Source organism: Pongo pygmaeus, chromosome 12, assembly GCF_028885625.2.
Source record: "Pongo pygmaeus isolate AG05252 chromosome 12, NHGRI_mPonPyg2-v2.0_pri, whole genome shotgun sequence".
In the NCBI taxonomy this organism is placed as follows: Eukaryota; Metazoa; Chordata; class Mammalia; order Primates; family Hominidae; genus Pongo; species Pongo pygmaeus.
This window is the reverse complement of record NC_072385.2, coordinates 47844497-47871988: the sequence shown is the minus strand read 5'-3', so window position 1 is coordinate 47871988 and position 27492 is coordinate 47844497. Positions and strand designations below refer to the sequence as shown.

At 51.5% G+C, this 27492-nt stretch overlaps 1 protein-coding gene and 1 long non-coding RNA gene across 8 annotated transcripts; one reads left to right on the top strand and one right to left on the bottom strand.

Moving 5' to 3' along the window:
• Nucleotides 1-1720: 1720 nt before the first annotated feature.
• CAPG (capping actin protein, gelsolin like) lies at nt 1721-26636 on the bottom strand. Of its 7 annotated transcripts, none has more exons than XM_054475423.2 (10): nt 26401-26636; nt 9192-9227; nt 8854-9026; nt 8598-8752; nt 8234-8398; nt 6205-6354; nt 5758-5850; nt 5088-5220; nt 2505-2593; nt 1721-1926 (listed from the first exon to the last, which is right to left on the bottom strand). In XM_054475423.2, exons 2-10 carry the CDS (start codon nt 9212-9214, stop codon nt 1861-1863), a joined length of 1047 nt encoding a protein of 348 aa, XP_054331398.1. In that variant the 5' UTR covers nt 9215-9227; nt 26401-26636; the 3' UTR covers nt 1721-1860. The 7 variants fall into 7 exon arrangements, with proteins under 7 accessions (XP_054331398.1, XP_054331400.1, XP_063505390.1 ...); XM_054475425.2 differs by lacking the exon at nt 26401-26636 and adding an exon at nt 21013-21099; XM_063649320.1 differs by lacking the exon at nt 26401-26636 and adding an exon at nt 20185-20302.
• Nucleotides 21127-23952, top strand: LOC134737852 (uncharacterized). The gene is made up of 3 exons (XR_010123238.1): nt 21127-21406; nt 21795-21966; nt 23085-23952. It is a non-coding gene; the product is annotated as an uncharacterized LOC134737852 (long non-coding RNA).
• Nucleotides 26637-27492: the final 856 nt, after the last annotated feature.

The following is a 27492-nucleotide window of genomic DNA, read 5'->3' as shown; positions in this document are numbered from 1 at the left end:
AAAAATCTTTTTTTTTTTTTTTTTTGAAACGGGATCTCACTGTGTCACCCAGGCTGGAGTGCAGTGGCACGATCTCGGCTCACTGCAACCTCCACCTCCCGGGCTCAAGCCATCCTCCCACTTCAGCCTCCTGAGTAGCTGGGACTACAGGTGTGTGCCACCATGCCTAGCTAAATTTTGTATTTTTGGTAGAGATGGGGTTTCACCATGTTCCCCAGGCTGGTCTCAAACCCCAGAGCTTAAGCACTCCGCCTGCCTCTGCCTCCCAAAATGCTGGGATTACAGGCATGAGACACCGTGCCCAGCCACAAAAATCTCAATCTGTGTATACTTACAGGGAAAGGGCCTAGGCCTTTCATAGGAGACTTAAAATACTCCCCATCTCTAAAAAGGTTATCAGAACCACTAATGTAGGGCAACCTTTATTCTCTCCCCTTTAAAAAACCATCCCTGGCGCCTGCTCTTTGTGTAGGCTGTCAAGTAGGGCTAAGAAGTCTACGGAGAAGACATGGAGGCAGATCTACAGAGGAGCTCATTTCTTTTTTATTTTTATTTTTTGAGTCGGAGTCTCTGTCACCCAGGCTGGAGTGCAGTGGTGCAATCTCGGCTCACTGCAACCTCTACCTCCCAGGTTTAAGCGATTCTCCTGCCTCAGCCTCCCAAGTAGCTGAGATTACAGGCATGCGCAACCATGCCCGGCTAATTTTTTGTATTTTTAGTAGAGACGGGGTTTCCGTGTTGGCCAGACTGGTCTCAAACTCCTGATCACAAATGATCCGCCTGTCTCGCCCTCCCAAAGTGCTGGAGTTATAGGTGTGAGCCACCGCACCCGGCTGGGGTATCTATGGTTCTTGGCACAAAATCAGCAAGTTCAACTTGCCAATTGATCAGAATTTTTGTTTTGGGATGAAAGAATCCAATTTCTGGAGCTCGGAAGCCACACAGTCCAGAGGACCTGGGGGTGAGGGTGAGTCAGGGTGGCTGCAGCCTTGCCAGGCCTCACGGCCTCTGGTCCAAGCTGACACAGGCTCACTCACACCCTGCTCTTGGCCCCTGGGCATGCCTTCTCAGATGGGACCTCTTTTTGGCTACTGCATTCTCCCTGCTATTTAGCTCTCTAGCCTCTGACATCCCACCACCACTTCGTTACCCAAGAGAATGAACTAAGGTCTCGCAAAGCAAAGTAACTTGCCTAGGATCACAGAGGCAGGGTAAGAACCAGACTGAAGACTGTCCATGCTAGCCTGGTGCTTTTCACACAACCCTGCAGTGGCCCTGGGCTCACCAGCCAAACATGCAGTGCAATGTGCCTACGAAGAAATAAGCCAGGCTTGGTACAGTTGTGAAAGGCTGTCCTCTCTTGCTCAGTGAGCATATGTCACTTGAAGCTGCCTGGCAGTGCTTTATTAGGGCATCTGAAGAAATACTGGCTTAAATGGAGCTGCATCCCAAGCCCATTGCCACAACCTTCTCCCTGTTGGGAATGTGAGACTGAACTGAACCCCCGGATGAAAGTGATCCTGAGGCATGGCACTGTGCCACCTCCCTATTGGGTTCATGGCAGTCCCTGCAAGCCTGGCTGGGACTCCTCAGTCATGCAAAGCAGCTCTGGCCCCTCCAAGGCTGTCCAATTGTCATCTGTGTGCTACTCCACCCCCAGCATGGGGATGAACCCAGGTGAATAGGTGGGTGACAGTGAGAATCAGCTCAGGGCAGGCAGTGCAGGAAAAGAGCTGGGAAAGCACTTGTCTCCTTTATTGAACATCTGCAGGGGGCACCTCTGCACTGACCAGGCAGCCAGAGAAGCAAGCAGGCAGGTGGTGGGGAGCAGGGGAGCATGGGGCAGGAAGACGCCCACCCTCATTTCCAGTCCTTGAAAAATTGCTTGAAGATGGGACTCTCACGGCCCTGAGGCAGAATCTCCACCTGCAGGGACAGCGGGGGAGAAGTCTGGTTCACAAAGTTGCCACCTCTGCCTCTGCCCAGGAGGACAGGAGGGGGCCAGAGCCAGGGAGGAAGGTGTGGGTGCCTGGCCTGAATCCATGTGCAGTCCAGGCTGGGAAAGCTCCCCTGGGTGAGCCATGAGATGAGAACCAAGATTTCAGGGACACAGACTGAGGCAATAGACTGCTTCAAGGGCGTGGGTGCACAGTTCAATAAACGCCACCAACTGTAGCTGAGCCCTGTCAGCTCCCCACAGGATGACTTGTGGACACTGTGCTGCAGCGGGAGGGGTGGCACCAGCTAGGGACAATGGCCCAGAGGAGGAGTACCCAGTTCTCTTGGCGCCCAGGAGAGTGCTGCCCAACATCCTCTTTGAAAATAATAAGTATTTTGACATTTTGAAGGATTGAGATGGGCTTTCCCACAGGATGGGTCTAAGAGGGAGGCCTGTTGTTCCTGACAGTGCCCGAGGCTCTCCTGCCCTTCCTGGCCAATTTGAGGGGTCAGGGGCCACAGGAAGAGCCCTAGGAGGAGGGCTGGGGGTGTGCGCATCTCCTTACCTGAGTGTTCGGGGCGTACTGCATGCGCGAGATGAAGCCCTCCGCCACCTGCAGGGCTGCCTGCCGCTCCTTCTCATTCGCTTTTCGCCCTGGATCATAGGAAGGAGATTTTTAAAAGGAGCAGGGACCCTCTTTAGCCGCCATCCCATTTTTCTTGAGGAAATTTAAGGGAGTCCACAGAAGAGCCAGCAATTTTTACAATAAATGGACCAGGGGTCCCAAGAATGCTGAGGGGCTCTTTGGAGATGTGGAGTCAGTCCCTTAAGAATTTTCCCAAGCTGGCAGCACCAAGGTAGATGAAAACCCCTCTTCTGCCCAGGTCTGATCATGCAAACCTCTGCTCTGACCTGAGCCCCTGGAATATTTCAGGGAGGGGAACAGGTGTTCACCCTAGCATCAGACTGTGAGGCCACAGGTCTCCTTTTCCCCTAGGACCCCTCACCTCTTGAATTCATCAAGCCTTTTCTGAAAAACTAAATAAGACAAAGCGTACAATTTATTATAGAGGTGACTTACTCCCATAATGCCGGCAGGGCTACACTGGACTAACGGTTATGCTAACTAAGCACTTACGAAAATGAAGACCCCACATAATCCAGTCATTTCTGCTAGCAGTCCTGAGAACTCAAACTGCTCGTTCCAGGCTTTTTTATTTTTATTTTTTCTGAGACGCAGTCTCATTCTGTCACCCAGGCTGGAGTGCAGCAGAACCATCACAGCTCACTACAGCCTCAACCTCCCAGGCTCAAGCAATCTGCCCACCTCAGCCTCCCATGTAACTGGGACCACAGGTGCACGCCACCACAGTCAGCTAATTTTTGTGTTTTTTTGGTAGAGAAGTGATATTTTGCCATGTTGCCCAGGCTGCCAGACATTTTTCCAAGGAAATGATGCCGAAACAATGCTGTGATGTGGTTGGCTCTCTAGGCAGGCTATAAAATGCCATGAACTACAATGTACCTGAAATTAATATGCTGGATTCCTTCCTCTGTCAACTGACCAGCTGCCTCCCTACCCATGAGATCCTTCTCTTCCTGGCCTCCCAAGTTTCCTGTTTCTCCTCTGATTTCTCTTTCCATAGTGGTTGGGTTCCTTGCTCCGGTTTACACATGCTTCTGTGGGACTCTGTGAACCCCCACTGCTTGGCATTGGTTCCATGGGATATGTGCCCTCTGGCAGGAGAGAAAAGGCAGCCCTGCAGCACACGCCTCTCGCTTTCCACTCTTTTGCTGCTCCCAGCTCCTGCCTTTCACCTCTATCTCTGCTGAGTTTCAGAAGCAATACTATGAAATGCCTGGTAGCAGCTATCTGTAGATACCCACCTACTTGTCTGCCTTCCTGACCAGGCTAGGGGCTGGCATTTTCTCCACCTTGGTTGACCCCACAACTGGGTGTTGAGCAAATGCTATTGCTGAAAATTCTCAGACCCCAGGAAGAGACTTAGAACAAGTTTGTTTCATTTTCAGTCAAACCAAGCAGAACAGGCTCTGCCCAACAGTGTTTCTATTTCCAGAAGATAGAATCTCTTGGAAAAACAAGTTCTACAGGTTCACCACTCACTGCATAAAATGATGTTTAATTTGTCTAAAATTCACTTCTGTCAAACCTTGAGGCAGAATCCCAGGATGAGGGGTCCTAGAAGCCCCAAAGGTCTAAAGCTGGGCTAGGGCAGTGGTTCTCAAAGTGTGGTCCCTGGAACCAGTAGCACAGACATAACCCAGAAACTTGTTAGAGATGCACGTTCTGCCCCACTCCAGACCTAGTGAATCAGAATCTATGGGGGTGGAGCCCAGCCATCTAAACAGGCCGTGGGGTGATTCTGAGGCTTGCTGTAGTTTCAGAGCCATTGTCTAGAATTTAGGAGGTGGGAACAGCAAAGAGAAAATGGCAAGGCAGTGGCTCATGTCTGTAATCCCAGCACTTTGGGAGGCCGAGGCAGGTGGATCACTTGAGGTCAGAGGTTCGAGACCAGCCTGATGGTGAAACCCTATCTCTACTAAAAATACAAAAATTAGCCAGGCGTGGTGGCACGCACCTGTAGTCCCAGCTACTCAGGAGGCTAAGGCAGGAGAATTGCTTGAACCCAGGAGGCGGAGGTTGCAGTGAGCCAAGATCGTGCCACTGCACTCCAGCCTGGGTAACAGAGCAAGACAAGAAAGAAAAGAAAGAAAAGAGAGAAAGAGAGAAAGAAAGAAAGAAAGAAAAAGAAAGAAAGAAAGAAAAAGAGAAAGAAAGAAAGAAAAGAAAGGAAGAAAGAAAGAAGAAAGAAAGAAAGAAAAAGAAAGAAAGAAAGAAAGGAAAATAGCGAGGCCTATGCCATGTCCTCTAATCCCAGCACTTTGGGAGGTCAAGGTGAAGATCACTGGAGGCTGAGAGTTTGATACCATCCTGGGCAACATAGAGAGAACCCATCTCTACCTTAAAAAAATTTTTTAAAGAGAGAGAAAATGGCCAGCCAGAAGCATGCAGGCTTCCTGAGGCTGTCTTTTACAAGCAGCTAGACAGGCTGAGTCCTGCAAAGGGAAGCCTGCCCGGGTCAGAGCAGCTACAGGCATCTCAGGCTGTTACAGAGGAGCCACGTACCCTTCCAGATATAGATCTTGCCACAGAGCCCGTTGTCCAGCACGAAGCAGTCATCAGATATCAACAGTTCAAGGGCAAAGGGGCTGGAGTCAGCCACCTTGGTCAGGTTCATCTGTCCAGTGGCATCAGAGACCTGGGGAGGAGGGACAGTGCCTGATCTCACCCCCCACACACCAGCCCTCACCTCAGCCTGAGGACGGGGAGGCTGGTCCTCCCTAGGTCCCTCCCATTGTGCCCCGCTGCCCACCGCCCAGGTCCCAGGAGCAGACAAGAGAGTGAAGACCTGAAAAGCAAATTCCAGGCAGCCCCACTCCCTCCCGTCACCCCAATCCCTGCAGCACAGGGGCCCCGAACCCATTTGGAAATTAGGTGGATTCCAAATTACAAAGAAACGCACAGAATTCAAGAAAGAAAAGCTCAGCATTGGCTTCAAGCCTTCACCAAGCATAGGCTGGAAGTGAGGTGCACTCATCTCCTCAGGAGGGCCTGCCTTCCGCCCACTCCCCATCCTCGTCTCACTCCCAGCCCTGTATAACTCCCCACCTCCCACCCCGGTTCCAGCCCTACCTTCCCCCTGCCTTCTCCCCTCCACTCTGCTTGCACGCAGCTGTGCTGTGCAGACTCCCACCCTCCCTGCTGCCGGGTCCCAGGGCAGGCTTGGGGGGCCCACCTTATACAGAGCTGCGGCCTGGGCATTTGCCTTGTCAGCTGTGAGGTCTTCCTCCGGGTTGCCCTCCTTCAGAGCAGGCTTGGGGCCCAGGACCTGCAGGTGCCGGGGCAGGCCAGGTTTATAGGGACCCCTGCCCTGGAACTTCCCGGCCCATCATGCCCAGGGCCACCGCTTCTGCTGGGGCAAACTGCACCCTGCACTAGGGCACCCAGCAGAGGTGAGGTGAGTGAGGGCTGAGTCCAGCCCATCCCACCAGCCAGGCTGCTCAGCCTCAAGGACGAGCATCTACCCAGAGGGGCACCCTGTGAGCTGGCCACAGCCCTAGGCAGTATGCCAGATGGCCCCTGCCACCCTCCACCGGGCCACCCTCAGCCCTCAGCTCATCACTACCTCTCTTGGCCACTTTCAACCAGAGGCTCCCAGCCACCCACTCCAATGTCCCCCAACCTGGATCATCTCAGCAGGCTCCTCCCCATCAGTGACAATCTCCACCTGGGCCTTGCCCTGTCGCTCACTGTCCCGGATGGCCAGGGCCAGGTCCCTCGCCTTGTTGCGTTCCAGGATGTTGGACTTTCCACCACACCAGGCGAAGATGTTCTGCAGGGAAGCAGGAAAGTCCGGGTCAGAGCCAGATGCCTGTGTCCTGCTCCCCAGCTCAGAGAAGGGCCCACAGCTCTCCCTCTCTCCTCTCTGAACTGTCCCTGAGGCAGGACAACCAGGAAGGCAGAGCACAGCACAGAGGCCTCTCTGAAAATGCCCACGACCACCCTCTGCAACTGTTTCTCTGCCCACCTGCCATCTGTCTTCCTTTCTTTTTTTTCGAGACAGGGTCTCACTCTGTCATCCAGGCTGGAGTGCAAAGACGCAATCATGGCTCACTGCAGCCTCGATGTCACGGGCTCAAGCAATCCTTGCACCTTAGCTTCTAAGCAGCTGGGACTATAAGCACGTGCCACCGTGCCTGGCTAATTTCTTAATTTTTTGTAGAAATGGGATCCCACTATGTTGCCCAGGCTGGTTACAAACCGCTGGGATCAAGCCTCTTTCTTTTTCTTTTTTTTTTTTTTTGAGATGGAGTTTCGCTCTTGTTGCCCAGGCTGGAGTGCAATGGTACGATCTCAGCTCACCGCAACCTCCACCTCCTGGGTTCAAGAGATCCTCCTGCCTCAGCCTGCCGAGTAGCTGGGATTACAGGCATGCGCCACCATGCCCAGCTAATTTTATATTTTTAGTAGAAATGGGGTTTCTCCATGTTGGCCAGGCTGGTCTCAAACTCCCGACCTCAGGTGATCTGCCCACCTCGGCCTCCCAAAGTGCTGGGATTACAGGCGTGAACCGCCGCGCCCGGCGCCTCTTTATTTTTCTTCCCATCACATATCTCCTATGTTTAAACGTCTCTTACCACCTATCTCCACCTACTAGAAAGTGAGCTTCATTAGGACATGAAGGTTTTGTTTGGCTTTGCTCACTGCTGTGGGTCCACTGCTAAAACAGAGCCCAGCATGGATTTAGGCACAAAATAAATATTGACTGACTGAGTGAAGGACTGGATGGGTGAATGGCTGAATGGCTCCTTGAGCGCAGCATCTCACATTTCTATCCACCGCCCTGCCGGGCAGAGCCCCTGTCACCTCTCCTTTTCTGGTAATGGCGAGGTCTGTTCACCTGTCCCCTTCCTTGTCTCAGCACGTGTAGTCCTCCTCACCAAGAGCTCCTGGATTGATCTCCCTGCCCCAAATCTTCAGCACCACAAGATGCAGCCCATACTCCTCAGCCAGCCAATCTCCTCATGACCTAGGGCTCACCTTCCACCTTGCTTAGCAATTTACCTCCCCCTGCTCCTGTCCCCCAGCCCGGGTCCCAGTCTCACTAGACCCCTGGTGTGTGCATGTCTGCACCCTTCCCCACTTTGGTGGCTCAGCTCACCTTCTCCCTTTGCCTGGAGTGGCATCTCCCCTCCTATAGGTCTAGTCCAACGTCACCTTCCTGGGACAACTGGCTTCGGCTCAGGCTAGAGGGCCCCTCCCTGCCCTAAGCCCCCCCCAGCACATGGCAGCTGTCCCGCTTAAAGCCCTCATCACATCCTGCCTCAGGTTATGGCAAGTGACCGGCCCATCTTGGCTGCCTCCCCAGAGCGAGCTTTCATGGTCCCTGTGCTGGCTCACAGAGGGCATCATAGATTCACTGAATGAAGAGATAAATGGCTGAATTAATGAATGGCCTGGCAGGCAGTGAACTCAGAGGCTTCCAAGAGAAGAGAAAAAGCTCCAGAGCATCAGAGGCAATGTCTAGATGGCAGAAGGAGGCTGGCATCAGTCCTTACAAATATAGGGACATTCTCCAATGGTCAGAGTGATCTGACTTGGAATGGGCTTACGGCTTCTCAGCTTCTCTCCCTCTTTCCTGGCCTCCTGCCCCTCCGTCCTTGTAAAGGATGGTACCAATATGGAGTGCTCAGTCTGGCCAGCCTACCCACCTGGCCCAGGTCCAGGATGAAGCAGTCCCCAGTGTTGAAGCTGTCCCAGTTCAGTGCCCGCTCGGTGGCACGGATGTTCTTCTTCCCCTTCACCTGGTAGAGTTTCTTGATGGCAGCTGGGGCTCCTGTGGAGGTCTTGTGAAATGCTGACTCCACACCACCTTCCTGCAGCCCAGATGGCCCACCTGAGTGGACTGACAGGAGACCCAGACCCCTCTGCACCCCATCCCACTGGGAGACGGGCAGAAAGGTGGGGACCCAGCCCCAAAGGCACCTGGGTCTTCTGCAGGGTAAGAACCAGCCAGAAGCAGGGCTGGCTCTGAGAGAAGCTGCAGGGTGGGGGTGCCTGGAGGTGGGCTCTGACCTGGTACTTGAGGCCTCGTGGGAAGTAGCTCATGAAGAGGTCAGACTCATTGCCCTGCACCTCGCGGTGCTGCACAGGCCGCTCTCCCAGCAGCGTGTTGAGGTGCACAGCCAGGACGGCACAGGCCCCCTGCTCATCCCGGGATGACTGCTGGCCTGGGACAAGTGGGAGAGGGCAGAGCAAGGCCCTTGTGATCCATGCCAGCCCCCTCCCTCCCCTTCCTGGGCCCAACCTTCCCCCAACCAGATCCCCTTACCTATCCACAGGTGCAGATGGGAAATCTCTTCTGGGCCATTGTGCAGCACTAGGTAGGAGTCCCCCGAGAAGAAGATGCCCTGGTTCTCTCGCACCACGGGCACTGGCTTCAGCTTCTCCACCCGCCACACATGCAGGCCTGGATCCTGCACTGAGCCTGGGAATGGAGAGCCACTGCGAGAAGAGAGAGGGTTGACAGCAGCCTGGACCCACTCACCCAAGCACAGCCCTGGGCAGGCCTGGCGACTGCAGTCTGGGGATGAGAAGAGCAGTGGGGAGGGGCAGCCCTTGGAGGTGAAGAAGGGGAAGTTGTGAAAGGAGATAGGGCATGCAACTTACCTCTGGGGAATGGCTGTGTACATGCTGTCTTCAGATCTGGAAAGAAAGAAGAAGCCATTATTATTACAAATGCTGCAAAAAGGACCTCTCACGTGGGGCTGGAAAGCCCCTTTCCAGTGGCCAAGTACTTTCATATTCATCAACTACTCCATCTCCAGGAGCCCTAGTTCCATTATGCAGACAAAGAAAATGAGTCTCAGAAATTCTAAGTCCAAGGCCACACAGCTAGTGAGTGGTTCATGGAAATAAGGTCTCTGACCCCTGGGCCAAGGTCTTCCCTCTGCTGAGATCTCACGGAAATTAAAATAAGAGCAGAAATTAACAGAAAACAGAAACAAGAGAGAAGAGCAATGAATTTTTTTTTTTTTTGAGACTGAGTCTCACTCTGTTGCCCAGGCTGGAGTGCAGTGGTGCGATCTTGCCTCACTGCAACCTCCGCCTGCTGGGTTCAAGTAATCCTCCGGTCTCAGCCTCCCAAGCAGCTGGGATTACAGGCAACACCATCACGCCCGGCTAATTTTTGTATTTTTAGTAGAGATGGGGTTTTGCCATGTTGCCCAGGCTGGTGTTGAACTCCTGACCTCAAGTGATTTGCCCACGTCAGCCTCCCAAAGTGCTGAGATTATAGGCATGAGCCACCTTGCCGGGCCTCAAGTTGGCTTTTTTTTTTTGGAGACAGAGTCTCACTCTGTCACTCAGGCTGGAGTGCAGTGGCATGATCTCAGCTCACTGCAACCTCTGCCTCATGAGTTCAAGTGATTCTTGTGCCTCAGCTTCCCAAGTAGCTGGGATTGCAGGCCCACACCACCACACCTGGCTAATTTTTGCATTTTTAGTAGAGACGGGGTTTCACCATGTTGGCCAGGCTGGTCTTAAACTCCTGACCTCAGGTGATTCACGCGCCTCAGCCTCCCAAAGTGCTGGGATTACAGGCGTGAGCCACCGTGCCCGGCAAGTTGTTTTTTTAAACCAATAAAATTGATAAATCTTTAGACAAACTGATTAACAGAAAGAGAAAACACAAATATCAATACAGAAATGAGAGATGTGAGATCACCACAGATTTTACAGATATTAAAAGGATAAAGGGAATATTATAAAAACTTTATTCCAATATATTCAACCACTTATATAAAATTGGCAAATTCCTTCAAAGACACAAATTATGAAAGCTCATTCGAGAAGACACAGACTATCTGAACAGTGGCCATATCTATTAAAGAAAATAAATTTGTAGTAAAAAACTCATTCTCCCCCAAAAAACCCAAGTCCAGATGGCTTCACTGGTAATTTCTACCAAAAAGTTAAAAAGGACATAATACCAATTGTACACAAAATCTTCAGAAAAAGAGATGACAGAAAACTTCTCAATTCATCCTATGCTGCCACCATTCTCCTGATAACAAAACCAGATAAATATATTATACAAAAAGAAAATTACAGATCAATATCTCTCAGGAACATACACATATAAAAATTAACACAATTTGGCTGGGCACAGTGGCTCACGCCTGTAATCCCAGCACTTTGGGAGGCCAAGGTGGGTGGATCATGAGGTCAGGAGTTCAAGACCAGCCTGGCCAACATGGTGAAACCCTATCTCTACTAAAAATACAAAAATTTGCCGGGTGTGGTGGCACGCGCCTATAGTCCCAGCTACTTAGGAGGCTGAGGCAGGAAAATCGCTTGAACCCAGGAAGCAGAGGCTGCAGTGAGCTGAGCCCATGCCATTGTACTCCAGCCTGGGTGACAGAGTGAGACTCTATCACAAAAAAAAAAAAAAAAAAAAAATTAACAAAATTTTAGCAAATGAAATCAAATAATATATAAAAAATAAACCATGATGACCAAATGAGGTTTATCCCAGGAATGCAAGGTTGGTTTAATATCTAAAAATCAGGGTGACAATAGCTAATAATAATGCAGTGTATATTTCAAGATAGCCAGAAGAGAGGATTTGAATGTTATCATCACAAAGATATGATAAATGTTTAAAGTGATGGATATGCTAATTACCTTGATTTGATCATTATACAATGTATACACATACATTGTATATGTACAATGAAACATCACACTGCACGTGCTAAGTATGTACAATTATTATCTGTCAATTATAAATTTAAAATAAATTTAAAAAGCCGCTCACAACACACACACACACACAAAAAACCACCAAAATTTGAAAATCAGTGCTATCCACCCTATTAACAAACATGTATGTGTAAACACCTCAACAGATGCAGAAACAGCATTTAGCAAAATTCTACATTCATTTCTAGTTTAAAATTTTTTCAAGCCTGGGCAATATAAGGAGACCACAACCCTACAAAAATTTTAAAAATCAGCCAAGGCCAGGCACAGTGGCTCACACCTGTAATTCCAGCACGTTGGGAGGCTGAGGTGGGCGGATCACGAGGTCAGGAGTTCAAGACCAGCCTGGCCAACATGGTGAAACCCCGTCTCTACTAAAATACAAAAATTAGCTGGGCGTGGTGGCGTGCGTCTGTAATCCCAGCTACTTGGGAGGCTGAGGCAGGAGAATTGCTTGAACCCAGGAGGCAGAGGTTGCAGTGAGTCGAGATTGTGCCACTGCACTCCAGCCTGGGTGACAGAGCGAGACTCTGTCTCAAAAAATAAAAATAAAAATCAGCCAAATGTGGTAGTGCAAGCCTGTAATTCCAGATCCCAGCTACTCAGGAGGCTGAGGAGGGAGTATCGCTTGAGCCCAGGAGATAGAGGGTGCAGTAAGCCAAGATCATGCCACTGAACTGCAACCTGGATGACAGAGTGAGACCCCCTCTCAAAAAAAAAAAAAAAAAAAAAAAATTTTTTTTTTACTCACAAACTAGGAATAGAAAGAAACTTCCTTAACCTGTTAAAAAGGCATCTATTAAAATACAACAAACAAACAAAAACCCTTCACCTAACATTATACTTAATGGCTGCTCTAATTCTAAACTCCCTCCCTGAGAAATTTCACACACTCCTAGGCATCAGCTATCAATTCTGTATGCCCAGCTTCCCTCAAATGCCAGAATGATGAACACTTTTTCTGGACAAAAGTCATTCAAGGGAAAAAATGCTAAACGCAAGTATTTTTTAAAAAGATATTATCTTTTTAAAAAATTCAGAAAATGCAACAGCTATGGCTCCACTCACTGTCGCTTTCATGGGTTCCCATCACTAGAGGATTTCTTTTTTTGGCTCAAATGCAGAGATCACAGAGCCAGCATGCACTTCGTACATAATACAATTCATGCTGTGCATCCATTCGGACAGAGTTTGTGTTAGATGAGCCCCAGTGGCACAGGGTAAGGGCTGGGGGAATTGGAGGGTAAAAATGCAAGTTGGCACCATTAGGAGATTCTTGGGGGCTGGGGCAGCAGGATCAGGAAGTGCAACATTTGGCGGGAGCCAGGGAAGTCAGGGGTAGGGGGAAGGCAGATGACAGAGCAGAAGGTATCAAGTCTGAGTAGGAAACAAAGAGGGACAGGTCAAGGGCAGTGATAATGGATGTGAAATGCTGTGTGAATTATGACTTTCCTTTTCCTTTCCCAACCTACAAAATAGTGGAAGGCATATTTTGACACCACGATTCCGGAAGAGGAGATGCAGAGAGCAGAGGTTTGCGGAGGGAAACTTTAACGTTTCTCCATCCCACAGAGGATCACATGCTGTGCCCACATCCCCTGCAACAGGCAGCCCAGCCTATGACTCAGGCCTGAGCTGGTGAAGTGGCTGCCCCAAGCTCAAGCCATCAGGGAGCGCTCAAGAATGAGACATGGAGTGCGCCAATTGTCAGCTTTACTGTTTTTTATTCTGTGTTTAACTCAAAATCAGGCAGCTCACATGCCAGAGAGCCACATCAGGGTTTGGATGAAAGGGGTTTGGCAGGCCGGGTGCGGTGGCTCACGCCTGTAATCCTAGCACTTTGGGAGGCCGAGGTGGGCGGATCACTTGAGGTCAGGAGTTCGAGACCAGCCTGGTCAACATGGTGAAACCCCGTCTCTACTAAAAGCACAAAAATTATCCGGAAATCACTTGAACCTGGGAGGCGGAGGTTGCAGTGAACCAAGATCCGTGCCACTGCACTCCAGCCTGGGCAATGGAGTGAGACTCGGTCTCAAAAAAAAAAAAAAAAGAAAAAGAAAAGAAAGGAGTTTGGCTGCCCATTAGAATGACCTTGGGACCTTATTAAAATGTCGGTACTGACAAAGATTCTTTGCTTGGCCAAACTTTAACTAGGCTTCTGAACCCCCCGTAGGCCCATCTGTGTGCTTGTAAAATCCGATTTCAGCAAAAGAACCCTGCTAAGGCCATTTACCCAGAACCCCCTACCCTTGATATCTGGTCAATCTGATAATCGTGGATATCTGATTGGGTTCCTCATCTGCCTGCCCCCGTCGCCCCTGTGATGTCCGATCACTCTGGCCGGTATTCAGCAAGAATCCTGTTAGGGGCCGGGCACAGTGGCTCACGCCTGTAATCCCAGCACTTTGGGAGGCCAAGGCGGACAGATCACCTGAGGTCGGGAGTTCGAGACCAGCCTGACCAACATGGAGAAACCCCATCTCTACTAAAAATACAAAATTAGCTGGGCGTCGTGGCGCATGCCTGTAATCCCAGCTACTCGGGAGGCTGAGGCAGAAGAATCACTTGAACCCGGAAGGCAGAGGTTGCAGTGAGCTGAGATCATGCCATTGCACTCCAACCTGGGCAACAAGAGTGAAACTCTGTCTCAAAAAAAAAAAAAAAAAGGAATCCTGTTAGGTCAGTCTAGCCAGAATCTCTTTACCCTTGATGTTTCCTCTTAGTAATTTTCTTTTTTTGTTTTTGAGACAGAATTCCACTCTGCTGCTCAGGCTGGAGCGCAGTGGCACAGTCTCAGCTCATTGCAACCTCTGCCTCCTGAGTTGAAGCAATTCTCCTGCCTCAGCCTCCTGTGTAGTGGGATTAGAGGCGTGCACCACCACATCTGGCTAATTTTTTGTACTTTTAGTAGAGGTGAGGTTTCACCATGTCAGCCAGGCTGGTCTTGAACTCCTGACCTCCAGTGATTGCCCACCTTGGCCTCCCAAAGTGCTAGGATTACAGGCGTGAGGCACTGCGCCTGGGCCATATTTTTTTTCTTTAACAGTGCCCAAGCCCCTGGTCTGGGGATTCTGATTCCACAGGTCTGGAGTGGGGCTTGATCACCCATATTTTGAACATATGTTCGAAGTGATGGTAGTACTGCCAGTGAATTCTGTCCAGAACAGTGTTAAATGCTCGCCTGCACATTAGAATCATTTGGGGGCTTTTGAAAAACCCCAATGCCAGCCAGGCATGGTGGCTCATGCCTGTAATCCCAGCACATTGGGAGACTGAGGTGGGTGGAATGCTTGAGCTCAGGAGTTCAAGACCAGCCTGGGCAACATGGTGAAACCCTGTCTCTACAAAATATACAAAAATTAGCTGGGTGTGGTGGCGCACACCTGTCATCCTAGCTACTTGGGACACTGCAGCACAAGAATTGCTTGAACCTGAGAGGTGGAGGTTGCAGTAAGCTGAGATCACACCACTGCACTCCAGCCTGGGTGACAGAGTGAGACTCTGTCTCAAAAAAAAAAAAAAAGTAATTTACAGAAGAATAAGAACGAAAAACCCCAGTGTCTAGCTTCCATATTGGACTCATTAAAACCAGACTCTCTGGGTGGAGCCTGGATGTCAGTGTTTGAGAAGCTCCAGATGACTCTAATGCTTGGTCAGGGTTGAAACTCCTGCTGCCTCATTAGATCTCTGTCCCGAGACCTTTTGTTCCAGTCTCTCCTGGGGAAGGGTCCACCCTGACCTCTGGCGTTTCATTCTTTCCCCTATCCCAGCCCTCTGTCCAAGCCCACAGCTCCTTGAGCTTCCTCAGCGTCCACGTTCACCCTTACATCCATTAAAGCCCCCTCATCCTAGGCTGGGCACAGTGGCTCACGCCTGTAATCCCAGCACTTTGGAAGGCTGAGGCGGGTGAATCACCTGAGGTTAGGAGTTCAAGACCAGCCTGGCCAACATGGTAAAACTCCGTCTCTGCTAAAAATACAAAATTAGCCAGGCATGGTGGTGCATGCCTGTAGTCCCAGCTACTTAGAAGGCTGAGGCAGGAGAACTGCTGGAACCCGGGAGGCAGAGGTTGCAGTGAGCCGAGATGGCACCACTGCACTCTAGCCTGGGCAACAGAGCAAGACTCCGTCTCACAAAAAAAATAAAAATAAAAAATAAAAAAAGCCCCCTTATCCTTCCAGGCCCGTATCAAGCCCCAGCTGTCTAAGGAAACTTCCAGGACATTCAGTGGCCTCCGCCTTCTCTGGGAGTTCTCCCAGCCCTCTCCCCTGGGAGCACATACTTTAGCCTGTTTTATAGCATAACCTGGCTGCTTCATATCTCAACTGGAGCAAGGACACACCTGATGCCTCTGTTCCTCAAGCAGCCCAGGAAAGAGTCTATTCAATTCCACTCCAGGTCTGTGCTGGGGGCTTGGCACTGGGGGTGACATGCACAGAGACAAAGAATAGCCCATGTTTGATGGTTTAGCTGCAGGCTGCAGTGAACAAGGGAGCCATCATACCCAGTGAAACCGCAGACAAACTTCCTCTAAGTGGGGAATGTCACAGAATCACAGATGTCAGCGCATTAGAAAGTGCTAAAGTTGAAGAGGGGAGCTGGGGCGGGGGGAGGAATAAAAGAAAAAAAAGAAAGCGCTAAAGTTCTTATCTAGTCCTGCTCTGCCTGCACCGCCCTACACATACCCATACACGCATAGTGCAGAAATCTCTTCTATAGCATCTCTTACCATCCTCTTCTTGAAGGCTTCCAGTGATGGGAAACTCACCACCTTACCAAACAGCCTCTTCTACACCTCTTAAAGCCTTTACTTTTCCCCACTCTGCCATAGTGTGGTGAGTTATGGACCTGCCCACCTCCACTACTACACTATAGGGTCCTGTAGGGCAGGAAGTGTATTTTGCCTCTGGATCTAGCTGGAACCTCATGCAGGTGCATAAAGAATGCATTTGATTAACTGGACCTGCTGGGCTCCAATTATTAGACTGGGGTGGCACCTAAGGGATAGCCCAGGATTTCAAAAGGCTGGGACAGGCTGGAGCAGCCCCAGGAGGCAGAGAGCAGGGGCTAGGGGTCCCAGACTGCCATGGGGCTGGGGGTGGAGAGGAGGCAAGTCCTGCTGGCTGTCCCATGGTCCTGACTTAGGCTGTCTTTGAGGACACACTGGGGGACCTCGGAGAAGAGGTCACCGTTACACACACCTTTAAGGAAAGACTTGACAGCCATCAGAGGGACAAAAATCCTGCCGGGGTCCAGTGGTACCTTTGCCTTCCTCAGACCCTGATTCCACTGACCCCCAATAGGTCTCTTCCCTTCACAGTCCCTGCTTGCCCCAGATGTGAAATGAAGCAGCACCTCCACTTCTCCTGGTGGAGGTAGGTGCCTACCCTTGAAACCAAACCGAATCTCCCAGCCTGGTACATGGCATTCTCAGAATCTGGGTCCAGAGGCCTCATTTGGGGATTCCAAATGGTTTTTCCCCTGATACCAAATAGGTCTCCTACCCTTCCCCAGGGTCCACCACTTCCTCCCTCCCCACCTCCTACCTCAGACAGGCCACCTAGACCCTCAGCCAAGGTCTTCCAGAGTTTGCAAAATAATCAAATGTGCCACTTGCATTTGAATTCAAATGGCTAGGACTGCCTTGCCCCCTCCCCAAGCCACTCCCACCCAAATAGCATCACACCACAGTCCTGTCTTGGGGACAGGCAGTTTCTAATCTGATTTCACCTCCAGTCTGGCTGAGGGCCTTCAGGAGCAGTGTGGTGGCCTCTGTCAGGAGGTCTGGCACAGCCGGGACAAGCCCTGACCCAAGAGTTCCTCCATGTGCAGCATGGGCACAGCCCACCCATCCTCCCGGCCAGCTTGGCAGCTGCCATCAGATCAGGTGCCTGGAGCCTGGCATAAGGCTGGCAGGACAGCAGGCTGGGGGAACTCCACCCTGGCACAAAGTGGTATCCAGAAACGTGGGTTTCTGTTCCCAGGCCACCACAGCCAGCCCTCGCCTGCCCACCCAGGAGGGTACCAGCCAGCCGTGCTGGCAGCCACCCTGCCACCTTCCCCTTTCAACACTCCTACTTTCCTTTCTTCCTCCTACTTCTGCTTCGTAGGTTCGTCTTCCTTCCAGTCTGCCCCAGCCAGCTTCTCACTTCCCTCTTACTTCTCTGGCTGCCCCACCCACCAGCCCCACCCCTGAGCTCCTTCCCCAGCCGGTGTGGAGGCGATGTCCCCCGACAGGGAGGGGCAGGCAGTTCTGGGAGGCCAGCAGGCCTGAAGCAGAAGAGCAGTCACTTGGGTGGGCAGTGGGTATGCCAGGCCATCTCCTCAGAGGGGCCCACAGGGAGGCTGGAGGTCCACACAGCCCCACCACAGTGGCCTTAGCCCGCTGCAGGTCACAGCCAAGGCAAATCAGGGAGGGCATCTCTGAGTCTGAGACCAGCAAGGAAAGCCATGTTCTTCATTCAGGGCCTGGGGCAGGCACTGCACAGCCCCCACTGCTGCTGGGTTAGTCACATTTCCTGGGCAGGGTCACTGGCTCCACATCACTTTTTCCTCCTCCCTCAGCTTGTCTTTCTCTTTGCCCCGAATGCAAGTATTTGATTTTTTTTAAGATCAGTTTTTTGGTTTGTTTTTTTTTTTCCTGAGACAGGGCTCACTGTCACACAAGCTGGAGTGCAGTGGTGTGATCACAGCTAACTGCAGCCTTGAACTCCTGGGCTCAAGCGATCCTCCTGCCTCGGCCTCCTGAGCAGCTGACACCACAGGCCTGCACCAACACGCCCGACTAATTTTTTTATTTTTTCTGGAGACAGAGTCTTGCTACTCAGGCTGGTCTAGAACTCCTGAGCTGAAGCAATCCTCCCACTTCAGCTTCCCAAAGTGCTGGGATTACAGGTGTGGGCTACTGCACCTGGCTAAGCTCAGTTCTCAGGGAATGGCTGAGGCCATAAAGCATTCTTTGCCATCTTCCGCATGCCATGCTGATGCTTCTCGGGTCTCTACCCTTTGGTCTGCTTCTCATTCACCAGATGTTTATCATCGTGACTTCTGGGCCCTGGGCCCTCTGAGAGACAGCCCATCCTGGGTTGACCCAGGGCAACTATCCTTCCTACATCACAGTCACTAGACCCTAGAGCATGTCTCCTCCAACTCGCTGGCTTTCTGGAGGACACCGAGGTCCTGAGAGCACAAGAGACTGCCCACAAACACACAGGGAGCAGAAGCCCCTGCAAGGGAGGCTCCCATTCCCTTCTGAATCCCTGGGGGAAGGATGAGCAGACTCGGTATGAGGCTCCAGGAGAAAGTGAGCACCCAGTTATGCAGCCACACAAGCGTGGCTCCTCTGCCCAGAACCTGGCCGGCCTGTCCTGGAAAGGTATTGGTCAGCAGGCTGGCTTGAGACAAGGCTTCAGGTTCAGGGTCAAGGCCTGGGGACCCTGGAGCAAAATCTGGAACAAGTCTTCCTAATTAGCAGACCTTCAAACAAAACCTCATTATTTGACTGCGTGGGAAAAGTCTGGAGAAAATACAGTACTGGATGGGCTGGGCATGGTGGCTGTCTCCGGTAATCCCAGCACTTTGGGAGACTGAGGCAGGCAGATTACCTGAGGTCAGGAGTTCAAGACCAGACTGGCCAACATGGTGAAACCCTGTCTCTACTACAAATACAAAAATTAGCCTGGCATGGTCATGGGTGCCTGTAATCCTAGCTACTGGAGCGACTGAGGCAGAAGAATCACTTGAACCCAGGAGGCAGAGGATGCAGAGAGCCGAGATGGCGCACTGCACTCCAGCCTGGGAGACAAAGCAAGACTCCATCTCAAAAAAAAAAACAATACTGGATGAATGTTTCTCATTGAAACGAAACTGATAAAATTTCACTAGAGCAAGACGGGAAGTTAAATGTTCTCCCCAAAGAACATGGCCTGTAGCTAGCATCCAAGTGTCTCCATGGCCAAACTGCCAGCCTTAAAAATAGGGTAATATGGGCCGGGCGCGGTGGCTCACGCCTGTAATCCCAGCACTTTGGGAGGCCAAGGCAGATGGATCACGAGGTCGGGAGTTCCAGACCAGCCTGGCCAGCATGGTTAAACCCCCATCTCTACTAAAGATACAAAAAATTAGCCGGGGGTGGTGGCACACGCCTGTAATCTCAGCTATTCAGGAGGCTGAGGCAGGAGAATCGCTTGAACCCGGGAGGTGGAGGTTGCAGTGAGCCGAGATTGCGCCATTGCACTCCAGCCTGGGTGACTGGGCAAGACTCAGTCTCAAAAAATAATAATAATAACAATAATAATAGGGTAGCTTGGTGGAGGGTGGGAGGAGGGAGAGAGTCAGGAAAATAACTAATGAGTACTAGGCTTAATACCGGGGAGACAAAATAATCTGTACAACAAAGCCCCATGACACGAGTTTACCTATGTAACAAACACGTACATGTACCCCTGAACTTAAAAGTTTAAAAAAGAAAAAAAAGGATAGTCTGGGTTAGAATCCCAGTAGGGCCTAGTCCCCACAAAACCAGAGGCTGGGCGGTTAACCTGGTAGAGTGAGAAGAGCTAGACAATTTGGCTCCTTACTAGCTGTGCAAGTGACTTAACCTCCTGGAGCCTCCCTGTGCCCCAATCTGTAACACGTGCATACAGTTAAATGTGAAGATGAAATGAGATCCTATGATTAATGAGCAAATAATACATGCTCGATAAACCCAGACTTCTTTCTCTTCCCTTTAGTTTGCAATGTGCCAGCAGCACGGGAGGTAGTAATGTGCCTGGCCCCTCCCCTAGCTCCCGGTTTCTCCACAGGAGGAAAGAAAGTTAAACCACAGAGCACTCTCCTATTTCCATCCCCAGCCCCAGCGCTGGAAAGCTTCATAGATTTTGGTCACAACAGCGCATACCTTGGGTGGCTCTTAAGTTCTGGACTCTGTGACCCACGGAGGGGACAAGGATCAATGGGAATCACTGTTCCTCACACTCAGCCTCTCTAGGCTAAAGCCTCTCCCATCACCACAGGAAAAAAGGGGAGAGGTTTACACATTAACAGCGAAACAATTGGCTGGGCGCAGTGGCTCACGCCTGTAATCCCAACCCTCTGGGAGGCCGTGGTGGGTGGATCACCTGAGGTCAGAAGTTCGAGACCAGCCTGACCAACGTGGCGAAACCCCATCTCTACTAATAATACAAAAATTAGCTGGGCGTGGTGGCGGGCGCCTATAATCTCAGCTACTCGGGAGGCTGAGGCAGGAGAATCGCTTGAACCCGGGAGGCGGAGGTTGCAGTGAGCCACTGCACTCCAGCCTGGGCAGTAAAAGCAAAACTCCGTCTCAAAAAACAAACAACAGCAGCGAAACAAAAGGGCGGGTCGCTCAGCCTAGGACTCTCGGGAGCGGCTACGAACTCAATGCACATGCTAATGAGTTATCTGGTAACGACGCTCTAGAACTAGTTTTTTTACCAGACGCACAGTGTTCCTACCCTTGTGGTCTCCCCTGAGCACTACTGCTTAGTTTGTCCCAAATGAAGTAAAATAAAGCATTTCTTTAGCACGGACCCACCATCTCCCGCCTCTTCCTACAGGAAGCCAGGAGACGGCGCGCCCCTAAGAGCGGCCCCCGGCTGTGGGAGAAGAGGAGGGAGCGGAGCGCCTTCGAACCGGCTAAGCCCGTTCGACCCCTACAGGGGGAGCCCAGGTCCCCGGCGACCGGACCCCGAAGCGCGCTACTTGCCTGCCAACGCCTTGCTCCGAGGCTCTGGGCGCTGTCTCAGCCGCCCCCCGCCCCCTGGAGGTGCGCGTCCAGGAGCCGCCCCCAGTGAGTCAGAGGGAGGGGCCCGGCCGCTCTGAGCTGGCGGGGCGCCCCTATGGGAAGCTGGGGCGCCCGAAAGGGTCCTAGAATTGGGGGTGGGAAGGAGGGTATAGGGGAAGCTAAGGACAAGCTTACTATGCTGTAAACTTTGGAGAGAATTGCAGTGTTCACTTCCATTCAATCATTAGGCCCCCGGCCTCAATCACCCTGTGAACAGCTACTGTTCTGTGAGAGCCTACTATGTGCTTGGTGCGTCCTCACATCTACTATCATTATTCCTGCTGGAAACATGAAGTCTTGGGGAGGCTCTGAAAGGGTAAGTAACTTGTCCAGAGTGTCACACTGCTAGTTCAGTAGCAGAACTAGGATTTTTTTTTTTTTTTTTGAGACAGGGTCTCACTCTGTCGCAGGACCTGGAGTGCGGTGGTGTGATCACAGGTCACTACAGCCTCAACCTCCCAGGCTCAAGCAATCCTCCAGCCTCAGTCTCCTGAGTAGCTGGGACTGCAGGCATGTGCCACCACGCCCAGCTAACTTTTTTTTTTTTTTTTTTTGGAGAGACTGTGTCTCACTCTGTTGCCCAGGCTGGTCTCAAACTCCTGGGCTCCAGCGATCCTCCCGCTTTGGCCTCCCAAAGTGCTGGCATTATAGGCATGAGCCTATAATCTGACCTGCAACACCTGACCCTTCTCTTCTTTATTTAGAGGAAAACAGGCCAGCAAGTGTCTGCACCAGGAAGCCAGGCCTTCTGGAAATGTGTTGGACAGCAATGGGTCCACACTTCCGCCTTGGCTCCTGAATGTGGCATAGCCAACCCATGAGAGATGTCAGTTGACAAAGAGCATGAGGATCAGGCCATGGCCTTGTGACACAGTGGTAAGATCCTTTTGTGGGAGGCAGCTTCGAAAATCCCAACCAGAATGAGTTTCTCTGAAGCCCACGGGTGGGGCCTGGGATAAGGAAACAATTTTTCTATCTGGGTGACCTCAGACTAGCACACTCCAGCAAGGAGTCCTCAGAAACCACCTCCCGCTGCCTACTATCTGCCTTCCTTTTACCAACTCTGCTCACTCTGCAGACTCAGCTTAAATATCCCTCCTCTGAAACTCCCTCTGCAGTGCTCCCCAGGTATTCTGGACATCAAGCCACTGGGCCACCTGCATCTACACCCCCATGGGAACACTTCTCAGGCACACCCGATAGCAAAAGTGGATTTGGATCCATGGGCAACCTGGCCTGCTTTCAGACAACTAGGCCTCTCCAAGGTTGTGCCCAGGCATAGTCCTCCCAGAGCATTCAGTTTTTGTTTTGTTTTGTTTAGGTCAAATTTATAGTGAAATGCACAAATCATGTGTACATTTAAATCAGTTTTGACAGATGCAACACCCATGTAACCCACATCCCTACCAAGATATAAAACACTTCTATCACACCAGAAAGTTCCCTCCCCACCATGTGCTTCCTCCACCACAATGTTAGCACCTCTAGCCAGGGACCGTGTCAAGTCATCCTTGCAACCCCAGCACCCTGCATAGCACCCAGCAGGTAATACGCACTCAAAAAAATTTTTACTGAATGCATTAACAGATTAGACAGCAAAACCCCCACATTCTAATACTGCCCAGATTCTGTTGCCTTGGGATAATCCCTTAAGACTTCCTAGCCACAGATTCCTCATCTGTGAAACGAGAACAGAAGCCCCAGTCCTCCTACCTTGGAAGGTTGTGAGGATTCAATGAGAGGCTGCTTTTTTTCTTTTTTCTTTTAAGAGACAGGGTCTCGCTCTGTCACCTAGGCTCTGGAGTGCAGTGGTATGATCATAGCTCACTGCAGCCTTGAACTCCTGAGCTCAAGTGATCCTCCTGCCTCAGCCTCCCAAAGTGCTGGGATTACAGGAGTGAGCCACTGTGCCCAGCCAGGAGGATCTGCAAAAAGAATGAAGTCCTGGACAATGCAAGGTACCATCGCCATTATTAATAAACTCCTACTTCTAGGATGAACATCTGGCTGAAGAAACCCAGGAGAGAGAAGCACTGGACACTGGCTTCTGGGCTTGGCTGCTTGGGCTCTGGCCAAGGTCTGGGGATGTCCAGGACAATCCGTTTTCTGCTTCTGTGTCCATAAACTCGGGGTATGGACTCATTTCCAGTGCTGAGAAGTTCTGAAATTGCAAAAGATTCTTCCTAGCAAGTTCCCGACCTGTCTTCTAACTACCCTGCCATGTGGCCCTCTCTGGGCCTCAGTTTCCCATCTGTGAATGAAAGCACTAGACTCGAAGGGTCCCTTCTGGCTCTTCTAACTCCAACCCAGAGGCACAGCTCAGGCTGAGCAGTTGCATTTCCTCATCACGGGGGACTGACAGGGATGTTTTGCAATGCTTAATTCCAACATCAAAATTCCCCCAAATATTCTTTTTTTTTTTTTTTCTTTTTTCAGACAGAGTCTCACTCTTGTCGCCCAAGCTGGAGTGCAATGGCACAATCTCAGCTCACTGCAACCTTCCCCTCCCCGGTTCAAGTGATTCTCCTGCCTCAGCCTCCCAAATAGCTGGGACTACAGGCGCACGCCACTATGCTGGCTAATTTTTTTGTATTTTTAGTAGAGACAGGGTTTCATCATTTTGGCCAGGCTAGTCTCGAACTCCTGACCTCAGGTGATCCGCCTGCCTCGGACTCCCAAAGTGTTAGGATTACAGGTGTGAGCCACCTCACCGGCCCTAAATATTCATTTGAAGACATTGATTCAGGATGCTTCTAGCCATTAAATTTGATTTGCAAATGAATTTTTCTGGATCACTTCACAGGCCCTGGGTAATGGCCAGGGGTCTGGGTGGCCATATTTTCCGAATAAAGCTCAAAACCAAAACTTCAGTTTTGCCTTTTCTTAAATCACTGCTAGGTGCTCAGGGGCAACCAGAACAGTGACATGCTGGAATTCCTTGTGACTTCTTGGGAAAGTGGGACTGTCCAGTACAGCATGAGTGGCCTGGGGAGGGCACCAGGTGCCTGGGATGGGGGGACTAGTCCCCCAGAAGACAGGTTTACCCCTGTACAGCCAGCGTCACACTGGGTACTCAACACCATAACAGCTAGCACTATTGCTTGCTGCCACTATATGCCAGGTGCTATCCTTGATATGATTTTCTCCTTTAATCCTCGCATTTACTCTCTAACATGGATCCTCTTATTATCCTCCTTTGACAGATGAGGAAACAGAGATAAAGAGAGATAAAGTAGGTCAAAATCACTTGTTTTAGGTCCCACTTAGTAAGCGGCAGAGGATAGGTGGGAGCCATGTAGTGGGAGTCCATGCCCTCCCCACTATCACCACATGCTAGTGCCAGCTGTGAGTCCTTTCACATGCAAACAGCTATCTCAGCTCTTTTTTTTTTTTGAGACAGAGTCTGGCTCTGTTGCCCAGGCTGGAGTGCAGTGGCACCATCTCGGCTCACTGCAAACTCCGCCTCCCGAGTTCAAGCAATTCTCCTGCCTCAGCCTCCCGAGTAGCTGGGATTACTGGCACGTGCCACCACGCCCGGGTAATTTTTTGTATTTTTAGTAGAGATGGGGTTTCGACATGTTGGCCAGGCTGGTCTTGAACCCCTGACCTCAGGTGATCTGCTTGCCTCAGCCTCCCAAAATGCTAGGATTACAGGCGTGAGCCACTGCGCCCGCCCATACCCTCCCTTTTAAGGTGAAGCTCTTGAAGGCCCAGACCTTTTCTCCAGTGCTTTGAGGTCTGATCCTGATGATAATAACACCTCACTCATACCCTGGACTTCACAGTTTACAAAACACCCCTCGTCCTCCCCCGCTCCCAGACTCGGTTTATTTTTGTCGTTAAAGCATAGTTGTAGGCCAGGGTGGACCATTGGTTTTCTTGGTCACGAGAGACTTCCTCCCTCCCTGGGCTCCCCTCTGTAGTGGTGCCAAATAAAAATTTGATCAGTCAAGCCCGTAAGGTAACTAGCGCTAATGTGTACGGCCAGTCCTGGGCAGGTCTGTTCATTATTTTGAAACACTACTGATTGCACACTCTCACACCGAAAGGGCCCAGGACCCTCGCCTGGCCCAGCCTTGCCTGCCAGGCCTGGGCTGGGTCTCCCAGCCCAAATTCTCACAAGAGGGCCGACTCCGGCCAGAGCGCGCCCCTCTTTGTGCCTCGGTTTGCCCACCTAGAGGTCAGTCCCGCAGGCGTGGCGGGTATATCTCAAGGTCGGCAGAAAGTGCCACCGGGAGCCCAGCCGGAGTTGCGGGCCTCGCGCCGGGCCCACTGTGCAGATCCAGGGCTCACGAGAAAAACGAGGACGCAGGAGAGCCGCACGCCAGGCGGCGTGTGAGGCCCCAACCTGGCCCCAGCCTGGGCCCTAGACCCCTACAAACTACAAATCCCAGCAGGCAGTGGGCCGCGGGGCGCGGTCTCGGAAGCTGCGGCCTGTGGTGCCTTTGCTGAGCCCAGGTCCGGAGGGCCCTTGGGGACGGGAGCATCACAACAGACCCCCGGACACACTTACATACACAGTCTCACAAACACACAGTCACACACACACACACACTCGCGCGCGCGCGCGTTTTGGCCTTTCCCCTATAGACTACAAATCCCGGCAGGCAGCGGGCCGTTGGGCGGGGCCTTGGGTGCTGATCCGGATACAAAGATTGCGCCAGCCAGGGTGGGATCCCGGTGGCTAGGTGGGGGCTCCCCTGCTGGAGAGGAGATGGCCTTCTCTCCTCGCAAACCCAGCTCCCCACCCCTGCACGCGCCCCTCTGCCTTGGAGTCGCTGGTCCGAGCCCTCCTTCTCTGCGAACCTGAGCCCCGCCCTGCCCTCCCTACGAGGTTGGGGCCGTGGGAGATGAAGATGGTGGGTGGGGGGTTGGGCCCACAGCCTGGTAAGGACGCAGAGTGGCCTCCTGAACCCTTCCTCCATCGCCTAGAGCAAACTCCCATTCCTGGAGGGAGGAGCCGCCCAGACCCTGAGACTGGACTAGGTCTGTTAGGGTCCTTGTGTGGCCTGCAGGACTCATGGTGAAGCCCAGGGAAGGCCTGGGTCCTCCAAGTCAGGGATGTAGGTCCCAGGGTGTTCAGGCCGCGGTATCTGACCATCGTCGGCGCCCTGCACCCCGGCATCAATTTTACATGGCAGAGTCAAGGTGAGGTTAGGAGGCTGCCAGAAGGCAATAACCAGGGCACTCGCATTCAGCATCCTCTCTCTCAAAGCACTCTCCTCACACCTCAGGGTCAAATGTCAGAACTCTTGTCCTAACTTCCCAGGTTGCCCAAGGAGCTTCTGAGGCGCTACAGAAGGGACTTACCCAGACCCTTCAGTGCAAGCCAGGAACTCAGGGTCCGGCCTGCTCGGTAGGATGAGCTGTGCTGAGGCCCTACTTCATCCACCCTTCTGGGCCAGGGCAGCCTCTTTCCAGAGGCCTCTTCTCAGCTGATTTCTGGCTCCCAAGCGGGAGACTCAGGTTACACCTGTATCGGGAGCAGTGACACCACAGTGGCCAGCAACACAGTTGGACTTTCTGTCTCCAGCTCCATTTTCAGCTTTTACACTTCCTGATCTGGGCATATACTGCTACATCCTGGATCGTCAAGGAAGGAGGAAAATACCTAGGCAATGAAGGTTTAGCCATGACCTTGTAAGTCAGTGAGATTTCATTCTCGTGTGGTTAGTTCGAGGCGAGCCACTTCCTAGAAATATTTCATTTGATCTCTAAACACCTAGAAACAGCTCCAAAAGGGGTATTCAATGTGGATTGCCCAGATTCTCTTGATAGCAGATGTGGAGTTCATATTAACTGGTCCCGTGGTCTCTAAGCATGCCCATTTCTGCCTGGGAAGTTCTCAAAGGTTTGGTTTTCTGAGTGTTTCTGTTAAAATAATCAGCCTTTTGTTGAGTAGCCCTTCTGCCCCTAGAGAGGAGAGATAGGTACCATAGAGACTTGGAGACAGCTATTGACTCAGTCCCTGGACTCTTTAATAAGAGCCCATTCTCTTTTTTTTTTTTTTCCTGAGACGGAGTCTCGCTCTGTCTCCCAGGCTGGAGTGCAGTGGCGCAATCTTGGTCCACTGCAACTTTTGCCTCCCGGACTTAAGCGGTTTTCCTGCCTCAGCCTGCCTCAGCCTCAGTAGCTGGGATTATGGGATTACAAGCGCACACTACCACGCCTGGCTAATTTTCGTATTTTTAGTAGAGACGGGGTTTCACCATGTTGGCCAGGCTGGTCTCGAACTCCTGACCTCAGGTCATCAGCCCACCTTGGCCTCCCAAAGTGCTGGGATTACAGGCATGAGCCACCATGCCCAAACTGAGCCCATTCTCTTATTATTAGAATCTTATTACCAGAATGTGATCTTCTGCATTCCAGGGCTTAGCACCAGACCCCCAAGTCAGTAATGAC

Bases quoted from the DNA above. Each gene is read 5' to 3' on its own strand.
- CAPG (XM_054475423.2), bottom strand. From the start codon at position 9,214: ATGTACACAGCCATTCCCCAGAG. The intron at 9,027-9,191 runs GTAAGTTGCATG...CTCTTCTCGCAG, and splicing joins TACACAGCCATTCCCCAGAG to TGGCTCTCCATTCCCAGGCT. The intron at 1,927-2,504 runs GTAAGGAGATGC...CTGTCCCTGCAG, and splicing joins AGTACGCCCCGAACACTCAG to GTGGAGATTCTGCCTCAGGG.